We start from the raw sequence: 14,301 nt of genomic DNA, 5'->3' as shown, positions 1-14,301 counted from the left end.
TGCTTTCCCACAAAAAAATTTAAATGAAGGGCGCACCCATATTTGTTTTTTGTACCTTACATTCAATTTGTTGCAAGCAGGCATGACATCTCACTACAACCTGCTGCTCATTTGCCAAAAGTCTGAGCCAGTCACATTCAAAACCTAGCACAAAACAGGATTTCAAAATAGTTTTTTCCAATAATAGAGCTTGCACTTCAATCTTGCTCATCCTAGAGAAAGAAATTCACAAGATTTGACATAGTGACCTAGACCGAACACATGATAGCTTTAAAGGTAGGCATTCTGATTGTGAGTGATTATATTTTAACCCATCATCTATATCATTTGAATTTCTTCATCAGAAGAAAAAGACAACAATAATGTTAAAGGACCTTTTTGTAATTTAGTTTCAATATGTTTTAATGCAAATTCTTCTGGAAAAAGGAACACAGGCAAAGCATGGTGTTGGATACATCCATCTATAAACCCTCCACCCACCCCCAAAAACCACCCTCAACCCCTTATCAACCCATCCCCAACCAAGTCATCTGTAGTCATGAGAAAAGGGACATATGGCTTCAGTCCTCTGTAAGCTCAAGGGTACCAAAGAACAAGTTACTTACCTCCAGTAATGCATTATATGGTAACGACAATATCTAGAAGCAGATTTCATACCTTTGAATTTCCCAGGCATCAGACTGGATCAGGAAACATTTGCATGAGCAGTAGCCTTGTGTGGCATCAGGTGGATCCGTTTGGCTCTGCGTGGCATCATTGGCGCTGGATGGGATAAAGACCCAGCTAAAATGGTTCATTTCTGCACTGCCAGGAGTTGGTCGTCCACCGGAACTCTTTTGTGTGGTAAAGGTAGAACGACAATGCTCTTTTTGGGTCCAGAAGAGGAAGAAGCTGTAGGAGGCTGTCTCTGTATATACTATACCAAAGTAAGGTATAGTGTGCACAGAGTCCAGGGAGTGCCCAGAGGTATAGCAGAGGCTAAATTAGACAAGTCCTAACAGCTCTCTTTGTGGCAGTGTGGGCGAGCAGTTAGGCTTATCAGGAGGGTGTGTTAAGCATTAATTTTATTCAGTCAATCAAGGATGATGGCACACACACTCAGACAGAATACAGACCAATCAGGTAAGAATAAAAAGATATACTTCTATTTTATTTTGCGGAACTAAGCAGGACTTGGCACAGGCGAGAAAGAAATACTTTCAAATGTAAGGCTGTACACAGAAATGCAATTGGGGATTGTACTGGAAACGTTTACAGGTTTTTATTACTTTTAAAACAGTTCAAAATACAGTAAGATTTCTTTTGACAACTCTTGGATTACTTTTCAGTTACTCTGAGTACTTGAGGATATATGCAGAGATATCATACACTAGAGTTTGTCACTTACAGGTAAGTATGGCAATTCTTAAGATAAAGCATAGTTACTTTCTTTTCCTACAAAACAGTAGGTCAACGGAAAACTCGTAACATTGGTTCCTATGGGAAAAAGTGTTAACAGTTTACAGGTAAGAAAACAACTTACAAGTATGGCATTTTTGGTTTAGGACCAAGGTTCCCCAAAGTCTAGTTAGGCACTCAAAATGCACAACCAGCGGCACTGGGGTGGCTAGGTGCAGAGTGCAGGGTCTCAATGTTAACTAATGGGGCTAAGGGGGCCATCGGTCGGGGTCTGCTTACTAGCAGGCAACTCGGTTGCGGGAGCAAAGCTCCTGGGGGTAGGATCAGCACTGCAGAGGCCAACAATCAGCACAGGAGCTGCACCACCAGCAGCACAGAGGCAACCGGATGCAGAGTGCCAAGAAGATGTCAGGGACCCTGTCGATTGCAATGGAGATCTACGGTTTGGAAAAGATAAAGCAGGTTTGGCCAGGAATGCTTCCTGAAGGCGACCATCAGCTGGAGAGGTAATCTGGATTCTTGAAGGATGCCTGGACACAGTCAGTTGGACCACACAGGTGCAGAACCGTGGAGCCTACTGGATCCGTGTTCTGGTACTGGAGGCTTTGTTGAGCAAATTCGGTGCTCACAGGAGACAGAGTCTTTAATTTGTGTGCAGGGCAGGTGCTCCAGGCTCTGGGGGTACTGCTGGACACACCGGGGTTTCCGCTGTAATCAGGTCGGAGTCGGGAGAGGCCGGTAGGGCTGAGGCCAACGCAGTTGGGATCCTCTTCTTCCTGGGTCAGCACGGCCCATTTGTCCATCTTTCTTCCTCAAATCTGCGGAGGCAAAGTTCAGGGTAGCCCTTAAATACTACATTTAGTGGTGTTTACCGGGTGTGCAGGTGGGGGCCAATTGGTCCCTTCCTTGGGGTGTGTATACCCCCTATAATGCCACCCTCCAGTGAGAGGGGACATGAGCCTCTCTCTAATGTGTTGGGTACCCTCATCTTCAAGTAGGAGAGGACTGAGATGTGTGCTTCACCTTGTCTCCCCCCACCTGAGTGGTGGGGTTGGCAGACCTCTCCTCCTAACTTGGTTTTCCTGTCGATTCCCCCGCCCAAAGTTGTGGTCATAACTGGTGGGATCCAGTTGCTGCAGGCAGCAGAAGGCAGGGACAGCTTACAAAGGTGGCAGGCCTTTGCAGCTTCTCCTTCATGGACCCAGCCCATCCCGGGGGAGGAGGCATGATACCTTTGCTCAGGATGGGCTTAGTTTCTGAACCCAGAGAGCGGATGCTCTCTACCCTGGTCTGGTAGTGGCGAATGGCGGGCAGCCATTCAGGAACCACACCAGAGCTGCCCTTTTTTCAGGGATGGGGCATTTCTAAGATGCCCTCTGTGTGCATTCTACATTATATCCCACACTGGCATCGGCGTGGGTTAAATGTGCTGAGACGTTTGCTACCAAACTTCCCAGATTTCAGTAAAGCCATTATGGATCTGTGGAGTTCATAATGACCAACTCTCAGAGCATATGCTCTTTATGGCTTTACTGCATTTACAATGCCTAAGAATAAACTTGCACACTGTAGGGGTACAGTACTAATGCAACTGTACCCTCACCTGGGGGCTAGTGCACCCTGCTAGACGGGTGACTTACCTAGACCCCAGGCAGTGGGTAGGAGGCAGTGCACACAGGAATGTGTGCCATGTCGACTCTACACTTTCCTCTACGCCACAATACACAGCCTGCAATAGCAGTGTGCGAGTGCCTGGGTGTAGGGCCCCTAAGGGTGCCACAATAGGTGTTGCAGCCCTTAGAGGCCTTCACTGGTCACAGTGTCCTTGGTACCATTTACAAGGGTCTTACCTGTGGCCAGAGATGTGCCAATTGGGGGTACCAAGGTACAGTTTTGGGGAAGGAACACAGACCCTGGGAAACTGATTAGCAGGGACCATGGGCATATTAAGTCAAAGTGCATCAGAAACCTGGCAAAAAGTGTGTGTGTGTGGGGGTGCTGCAACAGAAACCCACTTTCCTACAGATGCTTCTCTTCTTTGGAGGGATGCAGAGGCGCAAAAAAGGTGGGCTGTGTGACCAACTTACCCAGATGGAATGCAGTCGCCACTTTAGAAAGAAATGAGGTTCGGGTGCAAAGCACCACCTGATCCAGGAATGTCATAAGATAGCCCGGCTTGCTTAATCAAGCCTGCAGCTCACTCCCCCTCAGAGCAGATGAAATAGCCACTAGGAATGCTGTTTTAATGGTAAGCAACTGGAGGGGACAATTATCTTGTGGCTCAAAGGAAGTGCAGATAAGAAACGTGAGAACTAGGCTGAGATCTGACAGGGCCATAACGAAGGGCGGAGGGGGAAAACATATGCTCAAGCCCTTTCAGGAACCTATTTACAATAGGGGACTTGAATAACGAGGGCTGGTTAGGCAGCTGCAGAAAAGCAGACCGAGCAGAAAGATAACTCTTGAGAGTGCCTAGGGCAAAGACCTGCTGGACAATTGTAAGAATAAAGAGAATATCAGAAAGGGATGCAGAAAGAGGGACCCACTTTTCTGTACAATAGCTTACAAAATTTTGCCAACAGCAGCCGTATACTGACTTGGTGGAGGGCCGCCTGGCCGCCAAAATAACTTTATAGACTTCGGGAAGAAGGACGAAAGCTATCAACTGTCGCAGCTCAACCTCCATCCAAGTGTGCAAAGAGTTGACAGGTTCAGGTGGAAGGCCCTCCCCTGCTGGTGCGACAGAAGATCCTACCGAAGGGGCAGCCTCATCAGAGGATTGATGCTCATTCAAAGAAGCTTGGAATATCAGACTCTCCTTGCCCAATCCGGAGCCACAAGAATGATTTGGGTCCAGTCGTTCTAGATCTTCTTGAGAACTGTAGGCAGAAGTGGTATGGGTGGAAAGTGTACATGAGCTCCACTCCTTAAGAAAAGCGTCACCGAGCGATAGCCTTGGAAACTCCAGCGCGCAATACTGCTGACATTGCGCATTCTCTTCGGAGGGGAACAAATCCAAGCAAGGCTTTCCCCACTGCTGAAAGAGACCATGCGCCACCTCCAACTTGAGAAACCATTTGTGATCAGCTAGGTATCTACGGCTGAGTTTGCCCGCCCCGACTTTCAGAGAACCAGCCGGGTATTGAACCACCAGGGTCATGCCCTGCTGTTTCAACCATGTCCAGAGGCATAGGGCCTCTTGACAAAGGGTCCATGACCTCAAACTGCCGGCTTGTTGCAGTACCACATGGTGGTCGTGTTGTCTGTGAACACTTGTATCAATTTCCCCTTGACAGAGGTAAATGTTTTCAACGTTAGTCAGATCTCCTGAAGCTCCAACAAGTTGATGTGGAGCCCCAACTCTGTCGGAGACCAGAGTCCTCTTATCTCCACCTCTACCAGACGACTGCCCACCCCAGGAGTAACGCATCTGTCACTACTGTGAGATCTGGTTTGGGAGGGGTCTGCCTCTGACCCACTCATGGTTTGTTAGCCACCACTGCATGTCTTTTGCAGTTCCCTCCAAGATCTGGACCATGTCGGAGACATTCTCTTGATGCTGCGCCCCCTGAAACTTCAGGTCCCACTGCAGAGCCCGTATACGCCTTATGGTGTGATTTCCAACAGGCTGCAGGAGGCCATGAGTCCCAGCAGCCTCGGAGTCATTCTCACTGAAATTCAGGATAGAGGCTGAAACATCAGTATCATAACCAAAATATCCTGGACTCGCTACTTGGAAGGATAAGTCTGAAGCTGCACTGTCTCCAGAACAGCCCCTATGAAAGGGAGCGTCTGAGGAGTCAGGTGTGACATCGGCACATTTATAGTGAACCTCACCAAATGCAGGAGGTCTGCTGTCGCCTGGAGGTGAGAAACGACAGTCTGGATTGGAAACGCCTTTGTCCACGTAGGGGAAGATTGGAACCCCAAGCCTGTGCAGATGAGCTGCCACCAACGTCATCACCTTGGTAGACACACATCCTGCAAGTCCAACACCACCAGCCAGACTCCTTTCTCTAGGGCAGACGAGAACTAAGCAACGTGAGCATCCTGAATTTCTCCGTTTTGAGGAAGACATTGATGCCCGGAGGTCTGGAATAGGACAACGACCTTTGTTCTTTTTGGGCAATCAGAAAGTAGCAGGAAAAGCAATCACTGCCTCCTTCTGAAACTGGAACCCTCTCAAAAGCCCCCTTGGCCAGGAGAGCTATTACTTCCTCTCGGAGCAAAACAAGATGATCCTCCACCAATCTTTCTTGAGATGACAGTAAAGGAGCAGGAAAAGACAGAAAAGGGAGGCAGAAACCATCCCGAATGATCTGCAAGGCCCATTTGTCCGATGTTATGGACTGCCAGTGGAGGAGATGATGTTTTATTCCCCCTACAACTGGACACCAATGACCTTGCAGAATAAAATTAGGAAGGCCTAGAGCCTGTAGCTGCCGAGGGGAGGGTGGCGGACGACTTCTGGCTACCATTACCACGAAGTCAGAATGCACCGCGTCAATGTCCTCACACAACTTGGGCAGTCTGTGCAGGACGGTGGCAGGAGTATGGCTGATGCGGTTAAAAACCCCTTCCTTTGCCTCGAAAGAGGCAAAAGGCAAACTGAGGATGAGGTGCCGTTGAGAGGCCCAAGATCTGGCTGTGGCCCACAAGCCCTTGAATCGCTCCAGCGCAGAGTCTGCCTTCACTCCAAAGAGACAAGTCCCATCGAAGGGCATGTCCACAAGGTTGGCCTGGACATCACCCGAGAAGCCAGATGTTCTCAGCCAGGCGTGGCGTCGCAAGGCCACAGTCGACAGAACTGCTCTACCCAGTGAGTCAGTTGTATTCAAACCACATCTAATTGTGAACTTCGCTGCATCCTTCCCATCTTTCACTGCCTGGGAAAGCACATGCTGGGCCTCCTGCGGGACCTGTGGCAGCACTTGCGCAACCATTTTCCAAAGGGTGAGGGAGAAACGGCCCAATAGGCATGCAGTGTTCACTGACTGCAATGCCAGGCTGATGGAAGAAAACATCTTCCTAAGTGTGTCCAGCCTCTTTGATTCCCTGTGGGTGGAAGGGAACACGCCGTGGGACGTCGGGGCTTGGACCACCAAGCTCTCAGGAGTAGGATGTTGACTGAGGAAACTTGGATCACCCGGTGCAGGGCGATGGCGGGGTGCTATAACCCTGTTCACAGGCGCCCCTGTGCTAGGCTTGGACCATGAACCTAGAAGGACATCAATCAGTGCCTCATTAAAGGGCAAAAGGGGTTCAGCTGATGAAGTCCCAGGTTGAAGCACTTCAGTCAAGAGATTAGTCATGACTTGCACTGAGGGCAGCTCCAGGTCAAGAACCTCTGCTGCCCTCTTTATCACCATAGCAAAAGAACCCCACCTCTTCTGTAACCACAGTAGGTGGAGAGAGCATACCAGTATCTGGAGAGGTGTCCCGCCACCTGGCCTCAGCAAGCTCCTCAAACCAGTCTAATTCCTAACCAGATTGCCTAACTGTTGTTCTAAAAGTTCCAACGAACCCTCCCATTCTTCTCCCATGCCTGAAAACTCTTCAAAATGTACAAGCAACGACCTCGAAACCAACGCTGATCTGACTCAGAGTCGTCAAGAATCAGAATGGGGCTGACGCCGCAGGCAGCACCGGGAGCACCCACTTCGGGGCCAGCACCAGGGTAAGTCATGTTGGCATGACCGGCGCCGTCCCAGATCGGGTCCATGAGAACCCACATGTGTCAAGGCCAGGATCGTCAGCGTGGAACCAGAGGAGGCCTTCCGTGACCCGACACGGCCCAAAGATGCACCAGAGGGGTTGCTCGCTCAAATGCTCACCGCACAGCCTTGAAAAATTCTTTAATTTTAGTGGTGGTCGCTCTGGCTCCCGGAAACAGGGGGGAGGGGTGGTGTTGAACCTGGCTCTGGCTCCGCAGAACTGTGCCTGGGCCGTCAAAGTTCCTCCCTCGTCTCCTCAATCCTATACCGATGAGGTGAAGTCCGCTTAGACTTCTTCTTGTGCCTCTTCCCCGAGTGTCCTGAGGACCCCTAGTGCTGCGCAGAGGACTTGGGACTCCTGGAGCGGTCACACGACCTTCACTTCCTCAATCAAGAACAGGATCTCAGAGGAGTCGTGCTCAATGGCGTCGAATGCCGGGCAGTAAGGAGCTTCATGGACCACTCCCTCAAGGCCGTCGGCGCCATGGCCCAGCAGTCTGAGCACAATGTCGAGTCGTGGTCGCCCTCGAGACTCCATAAGCACACAGGGTGTGGGTCGGTGACCGACATGGCGCGGTGACAGGCACCACACGGTTTAAAACCTACCCTTCTAGAGGTCATCGCTCGACACACAGAAAAAATTCTCAGCAAAACGTCGAAAAAAGAGACAGAGGTTAGCTTTTCTCTGGATCAGTGCTAACTGGTGCGGAAAGAAAAGAACTGACCTCTTTATAGGGTGGCACCTATATAGGTGACGGTGACGTCACATCTGGTGCCAAGGACACCGACGATGCCACATGGAGCCAAATGAAGCCACCCAAGGGCGAGTAGGGGTACTGCTCACGCAAAAAATGTCAGATCCAGTCTGACGCCAGGAAAAATTCAAAGGTAAGGAATCTGCAGTTAGAGGTCTCTATCAGAATTGGTATGTTCTGCACAGGGGCCAATTGGGCTTCGGCAGTTGATTGCATTGTTACTTGATTTGCATTCTGCTGTACTTGAGGAACAAAATCCTTCTGAATTCGATCTGAATTGTTTCTACATTCTTGCTTCCAGGGTCCAAGAGGTCCACAAGAATGAGTTACGTTTCTTCAACATATTAATGTTTGCATTTGTTCCATTTGAATTACTCACAAATCCTCTCCCTCGAGCCACAGAAAGGACATTTCTAGCTTGTGCATACTGCATACTATTTCCCTGTAGCACTACTTCTTGCCCACTTAAATTTGCACGACCCACAAAATCAAAATTAGAACCCAAATTCACTGCCTGATTTTTGGTGCTCTTTTGAAAATGTTTTGTCTGCAGAAATATCAATGTTTTCTTCAGTTTCCCCTGCTTCACATCAAAACAATCACTGCAGTATTTTGTTTATTCAAGTAGTTCATGAATACCCTCGGTCTGCCAAAACATTACAATCTGTTGTATATTACAATTAAGCTCCGGGTCAAACAGAACACAAAGACCGACACAAACCTGCTAACGCCATGTGGGATATTTGACTCCGCTATACTTTTGATAGATCTGCATTAGCCTTTCATAATATGCATGTACTGACTGATTTGGCTCCTGAGTAGCTCTCTCGATTTTTGACCAATTTACCGCTTTCTTTGGCACCTTTGCTTTAAATGAGTTATCATTTCTTAATACTATTCCATGACAAAAACAGCTGGACCATGTTGAGAAGTAACTCTTGGAGGCCCACAAATCATTTGGGACAATAATTTGAATCAACATATTCAAATCAACCCAAAGCACCTTCAAAATTGTTATTAATTTCTCCACTTCTGTATAAGACATATCTGGTTCGCTCCCCAAGTTTTGGAAAGTTTGTCGGAAGTGCAAAGAGATCAGACCTGTTCCGAGGGACATGTACATATTCCTTTCCATGCACTTCTCGCAAAGGGACCTCAGTAATAACCATTCCTGCTTCAGTTCCAATTATATGAGCACTCGCTTCTTCTGCTTCTGTCGTTTCTTTTGTGGCTTGACTCCTTCTTCCTCCATGAATTTCCTTGAATCTGCCCATTCTTTTGTACTTGTGATTAACTCTCTAATTTGAGCTTGAGAGTCAATAAACCCATTATACTTCATCATCACTCATGTCCATTGTGTAATTTCTACGAACGTCTTTGCTTTTATATAAATCAATGTTAAGATTCTTCAGGCAAATCCTCAAGCTTCCCATGTTCTTCACACGCACTCATGATGAAAAAGGTGACAGTTTGTTTTCTTTAGAGTTAAAATTTGAGGGGCTCGAATGGAAGGCAAACAAGTTATTGGGTTTAAAGTAAGGAAATATAACAGACCAATCAGCTTTATAATCTTCACTACAGTGACAAAATTAAAAGATGTTGTAGAGGGCTTTATCTTATTTCACTTTAACCCCTTCGCTGCGGCGGGAATTCCGCCGCAGCGCTGGGGGGGGGTTGGGGGGCAGCGCGGTGGCGCTGTGCTCATGACGGAGCCACTCCGTCATGAGCCACGGTTGAGCTGTGCTCATGACGGAGTGGTTCCGTCATGACTCCGCCCAGTTGCATTGTCCCCCCGCACAAGTGGGGAAACAGCGCCGCGTGGGCGGAGCGGCCGCCAACGGTCGCGGCATGACGGAACCACTCCGTCATGAGCACACGGCAACCGTGGCTCATGACGGAATGGCTCCGTCATGAGCAGGGGAGGGGTTAAAGCATGGTGCTTCACTAAAATGCTGGTAGAGACATCAAAGCAGAACTATCATCATCATCATCATCAAGAAAACTTTATAGCGATTGTTTAAAATCATAAAAGTACAGTCTTAAAAACACGATTTCCATAATAAAATACATATTCCAATCAATTTGGGAGTACAAAAGTACCAATAGATAATAATCAAAATAACAATGTGGTTTTACAATATTCTAACCATGCTTGATACCAAGATATCAATAAGTGATTTCGCTAGTTAGTTTCCTGTGAATTAACCACATTGAAAACAAGAACTTGGTAACTGAAACCACAATAAGTGAGTTGGTATCACTTCTCAAGATCCTGAAAATATCAAGATAGCTCCTAATGCCCAGATTTAAACATAACTGGATGATCCATTTTTTCCGAATACCGGCATAAGCCGGACAAAAGAGCACAACATGAATCATGGTTTCCTGTTCAATCGAACAACCGGGGCATACACGATGTAGTCCGCCCGCCCATCGATCGGTGAATGAATATAGGGGAAGGGTTCCGTATCTGAACTGTACATATAACTTCTTTGCTAAGGTTGGCTGAATAACATCAAGTTCAGATACAAAAGCGAAATATGGCTTAAAGTCAAAAAAAGCATCAGTCAGGCTTGATGGTTTTGTCAAGCTGTAAGCTTTAATTAAATAATAATCTTTGAGTATTGTGGCAAGAGATTTCTTGGTAATGCCTGGAGTTGAATCCTCTGGGTTATCCCAGAGGTGTGCCAGACCAATCTGATTGAATGTCTGCATAACGTACTGGAGCCAGGGGATCTTGTCGGCTCCTAGTGTACCCAAGATTACTTTCAGTTCATCTCTATAACATGCCAACTCGGTAGTACTCCAGATCCTCCTCCAATACATCAATGGCCTTGATGCAGCAACCTCTGAAATGGGGTGAATATTTAAATCCAACCTCAATGGCATAAGCGGTATATTATTTGGAAGGGTTAGGATTTTCCTGATGAAATTATTTTCAGTACTGACCATATCTTTTGTAGAAGTATGGCCCCATAATTCTTCCCCATAAAGTGTCGAGGACCTGGATTGCACAATATAAATTTCGAGAGGGGCACTTATAATTTTTGAACTGCATTTTTTATGGACTTTAAGGATGCCCCCTATAGCCTGGGTAAGTTTTAACTTTGCCTTAAGCTTTTGAGGAGCCCATCCCATTTTATCATTCAAGGTCAAACCTAGATACTCAAAAGTAGAAACTCGATCCAAGGGGATACCTTCCATCATGGGATGTGGATAATTGGAAGATTTTACATTAAAGGCCATATATTTTGTTTTGTCTATGTTGACCACCAGATTCCTTTTATTGCAGAAGTTGGTAAACTGGTTCAACACCCGCTGCATGCCCATCGGCGATTTTGACAACAGCAGGGTGTCGTCTGCAAACATAAGTGCAGGATATCTTCGAGAAGCCAATTTAGGGGCATCAATATCTGTAGTTGCCAGAAGTTCATCAATGAGCCCGTTGAGAAAGAGCGAAAACAAAGTTGGAGCAAGGACACAGCCCTGACGCACACCCTTCTCTACTGGAAAGGGGCCGGTCAGATGACCATGTTTTCCATAGCGAACTCTGGCATATGTCCCTTCGTTGAGAATCTTCAGTTGGTAGCATAGATATGGTGGAACCCCCATGGATAACAATAGATTCCAAAGCTGATTACGGTCCACCATATCAAATGCAGATTTCAAATCCACGAAGGTCAAGTATAGGCTACCCCCCTCCAATGTAACGTGTTTCCAGTAAAGGATCTGGAGCCTAAATAATTGGTACATAGTTGATATTTTGGACCTAAATCCCGCTTGAAGTGGGGTTAAGATGTTATTCTCCTCGATCCAGTTCTGCAACCGTTGCAGGAGAAGTCTCGAGTAGATTTTCTGGCTCACGTCAATAAGGCCTATAGGCCGGTAATTACCTGGATCAAGGGGGGATCCCTTTTTAAAAATAGGGATTATTTCCGCACCCGTCCAGGTGGATGAAACCGGTAAGCCTTGCAGAATAGCATTAAAAAAAGATTAGGAAATAAGGTGCCCAAACTGGCCGTTCATCTCTATAGAAGTCCCCAGGGATCCTGTCTAACCCAGGGGCCTTATTTAATTGTAGATTATCCAGTGCCAAATCCACTTCCTTTATCGTCCAAGGAGGGGCATCCCAGGATGGGTCCAGGGTCATTATGATAGCGGGGGGGATCGTCTCTCCTACTTGTATTAATGGAGTAAAGTTTTTTAAAATGCGATGCCCATGCATATTCAGAAACATTGGGGTCGATCGTGGTTTTACCCTCCGATTTCCCCGTGTGAACAAGGTTCCAAAAGGACCTTGAATCTTTTGCCATAAGGGCTGTTCTGATAGCAACCCATCTTCCCTCTTCCCACTCAGTTTTGGCACTGAGGATTATCTTCCTATAGGCCCGCCTTGCTTCCAGAATATGTGGCCGATTGCCTGCCTTAATGGCCTGTAGTAGTTCACATTTAGCTACCCTACAGCCCTTTGTAAACCAGGGATTTGTTTTCCCCTGCTTCTTTGGGTTTGCTGAACCTATTTTATAGAAAACGCCAGACAGTATTTCAACACGGTCCTTATGAATTTTGGCCAAGTCCATGGTTCCGCCGGCCACAGAGTTATTAACTTCCACCGTAAACACCCTTTCAAGGAGAGGAAGAATATTTTGGTACATACTGGCAATAACTGAATCAGACTGTTTTACAGTAAGCCAGCGTATCCGCTTCCCCCCTTGTATGACTCTTGTATTCCCGACTGGAAGAATTTCTTTATCTGTCCCTCCATTCAACAATTGAAAATTCAGGTCTACTATCAAGGGATCATGGTCACTATCATACAATGAAGTAGAAAAATAATTTTCAGTGGCACAATGGGATGGGCCTTAGGCAGCACTCCACTAATTAGTTGTTTACTGTTGCTAAAATACACAAGTCAATTCCTGGCTGTTGGTTTAGAATAATACCAAGGAGCAAGCGGATCTTTGAAAACTTCTATACTGTACAGCATAATGTTATTCTTTAAGTAAGCAACAACTCTAAAGAAACTGCATTTATCGAATATTAAATACATTTCTATTATTCCAATAGGTAAAATAATTACACATGTAGGTTTGCAAATAAAGGCACTATACAATTTCAAATAAAGCTTGCAATTATTTTAGGTTTGGTGCAGCAATTCTGCTGATAGTCTAAATTAATCAAAAAGATCATCAAACAAACATACTGCATACTGTTAACTCAGAGAATAAAATTTGTATGACAAAATATTTTTGTTGCAAAGTTATGCAAATCATTGTATTATGCTTAAAAACAACTATCAGTAATAAATGCCATGGCCTACATGCACACATATATTTTAGTTATATAGAATAATGAATTATTTAAATATACAAATGAAATTATGTAAACAATTTTCTAAACGCACTGTACCTGAATGTTTTCTTAAGACTCTAGCTAAATCCTCAATAATTTTAACACAATCAAGTTCCTGCAAAAAAACCACACATTTGATTTAAGTTAGTATTAAGATCAAACACAAGGATTTTTCAGATGTGTGTACACCAAACATTTCAAGGAATTTCGAACCAGAAAGGGAAATGGACAAGCTATTTAAAAAGGACTATTCATTGAGGTGATATACATACATTAAAAATTACACGTTTAATTTTAGAATAAGTAAAGGTAGCAAAACAGCACAGCTTAATACGGTGCAACAGCTTAACCCACAGTACACCTATTTAAAATATAGTACATTACTAGTTACACCTCTCAGCCAAGTAAAGCTTAAGGTCTACCCTAAGGTCCTTAGGCCCTTGTCTTCGCCAGGCCATACCATGTCATGTGATTTCTCTAATGATTTTAAGTCTTTCCTATTACAGAATGCATGGAAGGCTTATAGTTTTGTTGATACGTTTTAGTAGATCCCCATCCTAACACAAACTTGTTTTTTTCCAGATGTGATCCGGTCTCCCACTAGAGAACAACATGTCGATTATGTTTTTGAATCCTTGCATCTCTCTAGGCACAGCCAGGCCAAACAATTTACTTACCTTCGGTAACACTCTTTCTGGTAGAGAGACTCTAACTTTAGATTCCTGCCCTTTTAAATATTTCCCAGGCATCAGACTGGATCTGAAAGATATTTAGCAGTACTCCTGGGTGTTGGCAGGTGGCGCAGATGGCTCTGCGTAGACCAATTGTAACCAGTGTGCAGATCTTCAAATTGGAATCTTATTTACTGGAAGAGCCCAGTTCACAGAATAGGGAGGCGGGAGGGTCGGTGAGTAATATGCCGTCAGATCGAGTCTCTACCAGAAAGATAGTTACTGAAGGTAAGTAACTTGTTCTTCTGATAAACTTCTAATTGCATATTTCTCAAGTTTTTCTTTTTTTGTTTGTCCTCATATGACCTCCGTAGCTTAAATAACCTCTTAATCTGATTCACCCCTGCTGCT

At 45.7% G+C, this 14,301-nt stretch overlaps 1 protein-coding gene across 1 annotated transcript in view; it reads right to left on the bottom strand.

The window, feature by feature from the left end:
* TUT7 (terminal uridylyl transferase 7) overlaps nt 1-14,301 on the bottom strand; it is a 1,376,479-nt gene that overhangs the window by 422,052 nt on the left and 940,126 nt on the right. Inside the window, exon 16 of the mRNA XM_085632922.1 lies at nt 13,277-13,334. Within this exon, the coding sequence (XP_085489048.1) occupies nt 13,277-13,334 (58 nt within the window). The remainder of the gene's footprint in view (nt 1-13,276; nt 13,335-14,301) is intronic.

This window comes from Triturus cristatus, chromosome 2_1 (genome assembly GCF_964204655.1).
Source record: "Triturus cristatus chromosome 2_1, aTriCri1.1, whole genome shotgun sequence".
Classification (NCBI taxonomy): domain Eukaryota; kingdom Metazoa; phylum Chordata; class Amphibia; order Caudata; family Salamandridae; genus Triturus; species Triturus cristatus.
Note: the sequence above shows the minus strand (reverse complement) of the source record. Positions and strands in the feature narration are given on the sequence as shown.